The sequence below is a fragment of the Miniopterus natalensis genome, chromosome 10 (assembly GCF_054644295.1).
Source record: "Miniopterus natalensis isolate mMinNat1 chromosome 10, mMinNat1.hap1, whole genome shotgun sequence".
NCBI classification, from domain to species: domain Eukaryota; kingdom Metazoa; phylum Chordata; class Mammalia; order Chiroptera; family Miniopteridae; genus Miniopterus; species Miniopterus natalensis.
The window spans coordinates 7,765,098-7,773,541 of record NC_142090.1 but is presented as its reverse complement, the minus strand read 5'-3'; the positions used below and the strand labels follow the sequence as shown (position 1 = coordinate 7,773,541).

Sequence of the window (8,444 nt, the reverse complement as noted above, 5' to 3'; positions counted from 1 at the left end):
GCGAGTGTGGGAGGCAACTGATCGATGTTTTTCTACCCCCCCATCTCTTCTACTCTCCCTAAAAATCAGTGGAAAAAACAGCATAGGGCAAGGATTCACCAAAACACCAGAACAAACAAAAAACCTTGCTAGCTGAATAGTAAATATCTGTAGGAAATTTAAAATTACTTTAGAATCTAAAATTGTTTTCTCCTTTTATAGATGGCGAGGAGGAGGCTGAAAGGCTTTACTCCGCTGGAGCTGATGCTCACTGCGCTCCTGCTTACCGTGTTCATCATCACGATTCCTCTCTTTGTGCTTTCCGCCCAAGAGTCTTTGAAACACAAAGGTAACAAGGAACTCGGGGGTTCTTCCACACGTCGCTCTTATCAGAGAGAAATCCTCATAAACGGCAGAGAAGGGTGCTTCGTGTTCTTTGCCATGGTGGTGCGTGTGCGTGCGTGTGCTGTATGTGTTGGGGAGCACCTGACTAAACTGTGGCACCTCAGCGGGGATTCATGGTAGGCCTAAGTTCTGACACATTAATTTCCCAATTAGCGCAGTGCAGGATTCCACAACTGACGTGAAATATATTTGCCAAATTTCATTGACTAATTAATTCTAGTTCTGTTAACACTAATAATTAACAATAGTAATGAGCAATACCCTTATAGGAAAGGCAGTCAAATAAGCATAGAGTCAATTAAAGTATTTTAGGCCAAAGTTTGGTTTCCTTAACAAACATAACAACTACCAGAGTTATTTTATTAAAAGTTAATTGTAAAGTACATGATTTATAACCACTTTGCTGTATGCCTGAAACCAATACAGAATAATATTGAATGTAGACTCTGATTGAAAAAAATGAAAAATAAGTTTACTGAACTGTTTTATTCTAAAAGAGAGGCTGGATTAAGCTGAGTTACCCATGATCTCTTACCCTTCCAAAGTCAATGAAGGGTCAGCCTGTGGCTAGAGGAAACATTCTTGGCCCTTCATCTCAGTCCCAGTCCTGGCAATGTCTACTTTCATGGGAAGTCAGATTAAGTAGCCTCAAAGTCTGTTCATTCCTTAAAATCCTGTGGTTGGAGGTGGAACTCAAGCCCATATGCAGAAACCGGCACAAATACGGTTCTTTTAATCCAGCACTTTTGAATTGGAAAAATGAAAACTAATTAAAAGCCTCATTGTTTTAGCTTAATGTCGTTATTACTTCACTGCAGCGTCTTAAAGAAATCTCACCTCCTCATATTAGGATGCATAAAACATGCCTTTTTACATTTTATTCATTTTTAAATCTGAATCAAAGCCCTTGGGCTCCCTTGACATTTTGTGTCAAATGAGCCTTTATGTGTCTGGAAGATTGCCATCACTCAGAAGTGTCCCTGGCCCTGAGGGATGGCCCTCAGAAGGCACTGCCTGTTGACTGAGCGAGCAGAGCTGAGGTTGCTGGGATTAGAGTGGTGACACTCAAGACTACAGCATATACCAGGCATGTTCCATGTGCAGACCTATGGCGACCCAGCCGCTGGGGCGGAAGCAAAGGACAGGAGCAGAGTCTGCAGACTTTTCTGTAAAGGGCCAGAGGCTGAATCCTCTAGACTCTGTGGGCCATATGGTCTGTGTCATAGGCCTTCATTCTGTCATTGTAGCACAAAAGCAGATACAGGCAATACACAAAAAACAGTGCGGCTGTGTCCCAGCAAGACTTCATCTAGTAACCAGGCTGTGACTGGATTTGGCCCCCAGGCCGCGGTTTACCAACCCCTGGCCTACAGAAGGAAGAGTCAGTTTGTGCCTTGGTGAGCTGCTGATTGAATGCGAGTTGGACTCCTTGTTCTTACAGCGCTACCCCATGGGGAGGGCCTCGGTGACAGACGGAGGTGACGCAGGTGTGCATGGAGGCAAATGCAGTCGGCAGGAACAGAGAGGCTTTATAAAGCAAGTGCATTTCAAGGACATCGCAGTGAAGCCCAAGCAGTAGTGGCGTGCATATAACCAGAGCCACTGAGAACCATGGGGCTATGGAAGGCCTGTGATTTTAGGTCTGTCTGATGGTCACTTATATTTGCTTTTGGGATAATCCCAGGTTCTGCGCCAAGTACCACCCCTGCTCCTGCCGACTGCCCCGTGGTCAGTGAACTGGAGCGAATAAACTGCATCCCGGACCAGACACCCACGAAGGTTTGAATTCTGGGTCTTGTTTTCCTCTATAAGTTTATGCTTTTGGAGAGTTTTTTGTTTGTTTTCGTGTTTTTTGTTTGTTTTCTGTTTATCACTCCCGGAGGCTGTCCACATTGCAGCTCTTGGTGGCTCGGGCAGGTTAATCCTGTGTCCAGGCCTGTATGATAGGACAGTTCAACTTTGGGAGAGGAAGAGCTGGAGCGTACTTTTGGGTTGACAGATTCAGCAAATAAAAGTGCAGGCTGCCTGGTTAAATTTGAACTTCAGATAACCAGTAAATGTTTTTTTAGGGTAAGTATATCCTCTGCAAGACTTTGGACTGACTTATACAGTAATGGTTTTGTCTTTTATCCCGCAACACCACTTGGTTGCTAGTTCTCTTGGATTCTGTTACTGTCCATTTCTTTCCCTTTCTCTGTCACTCTCCCTTTCTCTTTTTGCAACTCCAAAGGTTCTCTAGGATCTGCAATAAAAAGCCAAACCCATGCGTAAGACATTTAAAGTCAGGACAAAGCGTCCAGTGCCATGCTTGGGAAGATGCTCGTAAATGCCAGATTAAGATAGTGCAGGCATCTGGCTGTTTGCTTCAGGGCCGTATTTCTTGCTCAGCAGCAGGAGTCCAGCTAAATATGATAGTTATAAAATATACCGCACCTACCGTATCAGCCACCTTCCACGCTGAGAGTGAGAGAGAGCAAAAGACAGCCCCTGAGTGAAGTTCACCGGCGGAGCGGCGCCAGGCACAGCAAGGATGCTTGCTGCAGGTGACGCTCGAGCACAGGGCACTCACGCTTATCTCTGTGGCCATCCTGTTGTCAGCAAAATGGGACAGCATGTGCTGTCCTTGAGAGTTGATACTTTGACTTGTCTAAAAAGATCCTAGTACCAAAAGCCTTTTTTTTTTTTAAATTTTCTTTTTTTCCCTTCTCACACTTCTGGGGGCTAGAAGTCCAAAATCAAGGTATGGGCGGGGTTGGTTCCTTTGGAGAGCTCTGAGAAGGACTCTGTTTCTTGACTCTCTCCTAACTTCTGCCAACAGCCGTCAGTTCTTGATATTCCTTGGCTTATAGCTGCATCACTCTAATCTCTGCCTCCATTGTCACCTCCCCCCCCCCGTATATACATCCAAATTTCCCATCCAATCCACCAGTCATATCAGACTAAGAGCCCACTCTACTCTAGTATGACCTCATATTAACTAATTACATCTGCAACAACCCTATTTCCAAATAAGATCACATTCTGAGGTGCTGAGGATCAGAATGTCAACATATCTTTCATGGGGACACAATTCAGCCCATCACATGGACAAAGTCACAGAGGTGGGAACTGTGGAACATGGATATTGTTATAACTTGAGCCTTTGGTATTGAATGAAAAGGGTTATAGGCTGAGCCAGAGAGAAGTTAGGCAGCAGAGAGAGCACAGATGAGAGGTAAGTCATAGGATTAGATGGGCCGGGCCTGTGGGGAAGCTGGAAGTTAAGGCTGAGAAGGCAACCGGAGCCAGATAAATTGGAGTAAAGAAAATGCCTAGGAAATGCAGATCGGAGCAGAGTGATGGGACGACACTAGTTAGGAAGCCCCGAGGCTGTGTTGAAGGCCAGAGAGAGGTCCAGTCTGATAGACAGTTAAGGATCAGGAGCTCCCCAGGACAGGACAAAGCAGTGCCTGGACCGGCTGGGGGCACAGCAGGGCTGCACACCTGCTACAGTGGGTGTCATCCCAGTTAGACCGGTTTCCCTTACCAAGACTCCTGCTGTGTTCACGCCCCTTCCTTCATGTGGCATCTTTCCCTGACCTTCCCTTGGGTCAGGGTACAGACTTGCCTGCCTGGGGTAGGAAGAAATGAGGCCGAAAAGAAAAGGTGGGTTTAGAATGTGCAAGACCTTGGGAGTCAGGTGTCAGAGGCTGGGTTTTGATACACAGCAGCTCGGGGCCGCCGTTTGAGGCTGAGCGGAATCATGTCATGAGAAACAAGGAGAGCCTAAAAAGCTTAGGAATAAAGGAAAAAAGATGAGAGGAGAAGGGAAACAAAAGCACTTCAGTACGGGACCAAATGCTACGAAGTTTAGCATTTTGGATTATAGGATTGGTTCAGCTACATATATCGTTTTTTTTCTTGTCATACATTCTAGTAGAGGAGATAAGCTAAGTAAGTAAATGACTGGGATATAAAACAAAAACTCATATGATCTGAAAGAGATATTGTGGGGATCAGAACCCACAGAAGATGTTATTATCAAGGAGAAGGTAACAGCCTGGAATTACAGATAAGTAGGATTTTGACAGAGATGGGAGGGATGGAAAGTGATTTCATGATACAAGAGATGATGTAAATTAAGTGACAGAAGAGGAAATTGTGGGGCACATATATGACAGTGAATGGCCCACTATGGCCCAGATCTAGCGTAGGTGCCAGAGAGGAGAATGTTTGAGACTGTAGCATAGATTGGAGCTGGACCTTAGAGGACCTTTAATGGGCTGCTTTGTCAGTGGGAATGGGAAGTTGTGGTCTAGACCTGTTGTGCCAGAACAGGATGCTTGGCACACTCAGTGTGAGGCAACCTGATCCATTCCCTTGGACTTGCCCCTGTCATCGTGTGTTAGGAAACTGGTTGCTCAGAAGCCCACCCAGAGGACCAGGGCATCCTCAGTCTGTTCCCCCTCCTACCACACCTACCCCTTCTCCTTCCTGGCTACTGGTAAACCTCAGATGTCATTACTGCCTCCGTACTGTTTACTCGGTGTTTTATTATAAGAGCTTTTAGTAAATGCTGTGAGGTGAACTCCTCAGCTCCTCACCAAATCTGCTTTCCCCTCTCAACTATGAGATTCCCGGTAGTAGTTCTATCGTGCTTCTAGTCTCTGGGGCAGAAACAGCAGCACTTTTGCCTGGTTTTCTCCTTTGTCCCTTTGACCAGTGTTTCATGTGTTTTAAAACATTTTCCTTTACAATATTTTCCAGAACAAGCACCTCATTCCTGTTCTCACTGTGATCACACCAGCCACTGTCACCTCATTCTGGGATTATTCCAGTGGCCTCCCTGCATCTCTTCTGAATTCCATTTAGCCCCCATTTATTCCATTATATGCCTGATTGAAACTGCTGTCTTGGATGTCTTACTTTTATTATATTTCTACCTAACTTGAGCACCTACAGCATTCATGACTGTATATTGGGTCAAGTTCAAACACTTCACTGTGTTGTCTAAGATGGGTTCCAGGAGAGTGGGCCTGAGTGAGTCACCAGCCTTAAGTGTCACAGCTCAGAAACATAATTTATGAACCATACCTTGAGGCAAGATGGATGGTCCAAAAAGAGCCAAAGTGTGGGCGGCCTAAACCTGAACAGGAGAAGAAATTCTCAGCTCAGTTATAGCTGCTGATATTGCCCAAGTCTTTACATGAGGCCCATTTCTAGGGGAACACCCTTCCTTCATAGGACACCAGCCACTTCTGTTCTCAGTCCCCTTTGCTGATTCCTCTTTCTTTCTCTCTCTCTGTCTCAACTGAGGTATAATTGACACAGAACATTATGTTAGGTTCAGGTGTACAAAGTAATGTTTTATTTTAAAATTTGTATATATTGTAAAATAATCACCACAATAAGTCTAGTTAACACCCATCACCATACATAGTTAACAAAATTTGTTTTTTTACTGTGATTAGTACTTTTTTCTTTTAATGATTTTAAAAATTTATTAGGGTGGCATTGGCTAACAGGATCATATAGGTTTCAGGTCTGGATTTCTATGTCACAAAATCTGTATAGAGCACTGTGTGCCCACCACCCAAAGTCAAATCATCTTCTGTCACCATATATTAGGTCCCCTTCATCTCCCACCCTCCCCACCCCCTTCCCTCTGGCAACCACCAGACTGCTGTCTGTGTCCATGAGTTTCAGTTTTATATCCCACATATGAGTGAAATGAGTACTTTTAAGATCTACTTTCAAATATGGAATACGTAATTGTTAACTATAGTCACTGTGCTGTATGTTACAGCCCTATGATTTATTTATTTTGTGACTGGAAATTTGTACCCTTTGATCCCGTTCATGATTCCTTCTTTTCTCTGTAACTTCTAAATATAGCAAAATCTTTTGTCTGTCCACACTCAGTCCTTTGATGATTTCATCCAATGTCATGTCTCTAAATGGTAACCCCTGTGTGCCTAGAGGTGATGTGATGCCTCCAGCCTAAGTCCCGTCTCTGAATTCCACATTTATCTATGCAACTGCCAAATGAGCATCTCCACTCAGATGTCTAAGAAATACCTCAAAACCAACATGTCAAAACTGAACTTTTGATCTCCCACGCTTGTGTACACACTGAAACCTGCTTTTCCTGTAGCCCCACCCATCTCTATAGTGGCAACTGTTAACCTTTTGCCCCTTGCATTCAGAAAATATTACAATTTTAAGAAGAAAATAAAGGATCTAATAGAATAGTAATTAACTTATTTTCTACTTAGTTCTATAACTTTTCTTGGATTTCTACCTAGATATCATGTCTGAAAATAATGATAATTTGATTTTATCTTTTCAGTCTTATAAATTTTCTTTCTTTTCTTGCCTTATTGTATTGTTAGGCCCTCCAATATAATTTTAATTACGGGCAGTCATAAACATGGGTTGCCTAGGGTTTATTGTTCCTGGTTTTAAAGGGAATGTTTCTAACGTTTCACCATCTGGTAGACACCCATTATCCAAATAAGGAAGTTATAAGTTATTCCTCATTTGCTGAGAATTTTATCATGAATAGCTGATGCATTTAAATGATTATATGGTGTCCTTCCTTTAATAAGTCATTGTGAGGAACCACACAAGTGGATTTTTAATATTAAAGGATCCTGGTATCTCTGCAAAGAATACTTCTCTGTTGTTATTGAGCATGCTGCTGATTTCTGAAAAAGTCACACATCCTTTGTCTTTTAGGCCTTTGCATTTATGTTCATGGATGAGACCGGGCTCTAGCTTTCCTGATCCTTTTGCGTCTGACTTTGGTCTAAAATACTTCTCTGTTTCTTCTCCCCTTGTTTAAGTGTTAAGAAGCACTGGGGCTGGAAGAGCACAGGACTTGGGTAGAGCAGAGCGTGATTACGTCTTAAACTGTCTTCAGGGCCTGGCTTCCACCTGTGCGTGCAGTTCAGCCCCTCTCCCAGTGTTGGTGCCAGAGCCCATATAATTATGTAAAAAGTGAACTGTCTTCACTTTTTGTCTACTGTATCAGTTACTAAGGGAGCTCTTTAAAAACATGTCATCATGTATATCATCCTTTTTGATTTTCCCTTGTCATTCTTAAAATTTTTTCTGTATTTCGAGTCTTTATTATTAGCTGTATGTCAAGTCTCCTGGTGAATGAAACCTTCTATCATCATGTAGTGACTCAGTGTCTCCTTAATAATGAATTTTCACTTCGAGCCTATTTGTCTGATATTTCTTTAGTTAACCAGCCTTTGGTTAGCACTCTTCTCATGTGTCTATTTACCCACTTTTACTCTCAGTGAGCTTCAGTTTGGGGTGTGCCTCCTTTCAGCGACTTTAGCTGAATTTATTTATTTAAATGCAATCGAACTATCTTTATCTTTTAAACTACGTATTTCAAACATGGTGATTGACCTGACAATATTTTTTCTAAGGTCTCATTTTGCGTTTTCCATTTTTTCTGTTTTTTATCTACAGCTCCTTACCCCCTCCCCTCATCTACATGTTTTCTTGCCTTAAATTTTAAGATGTCTCTGAAATTTTAATCCTCATGCCCAACTTAAAGGGGCGTATTTGTGTCTTGGGTCTCCTCCTTGTGTGCCTTCAGTCCAGCTCGGGTTGTCGTGTTTTAAAGCTTCTCTCTCCACGTGTTTTCCTGGGTTTCACGTACTGTTTGCTCTCTCGTTTCCACGTGCTGTGCTCTGCTTCTGCTCGTGGCTGCTCGGCAACACTACTGAGGCTGTGTGTTCAAGTTGGCTACTCTTTGATCTCTGCCCTTTCCAGCTCAATGAAGAAATTCTTCAGCTCTGGGGAGCATACAGAAGCCATTGCGCTGAACATCCTTTTCAACACCTTCTCTTTTCCTGTTACACTGAAGTTTCATCTGAGTGGGTTTTTTAAGAAAAAAGCAAAATCTGCTGGTTGAAGTTGAGTTCACAGGGACACCTGACCCCACAGCAATATTAGCCGCAGATGGACATAGTTTTCCCATCCTTAATATTGGCTATTGGAATAAAAAATTAGCATTTGAGTAAATGTAATTGTTCATATATGTAAGCCATATCCTCCTAAAA

General features: G+C 43.0%; 1 protein-coding gene across 1 annotated transcript in view; it reads left to right on the top strand.

The window, feature by feature from the left end:
• The first annotated feature begins 201 nt into the window (after positions 1-201).
• MGAM (maltase-glucoamylase) overlaps positions 202-8,444 on the top strand; it is a 59,557-nt gene continuing 51,314 nt past the window's right edge. The window contains exons 1-2 of the mRNA XM_016205064.2: positions 202-328; positions 2,069-2,163. Coding sequence (XP_016060550.2) covers positions 202-328; positions 2,069-2,163 — 222 coding nt within the window. The remainder of the gene's footprint in view (positions 329-2,068; positions 2,164-8,444) is intronic.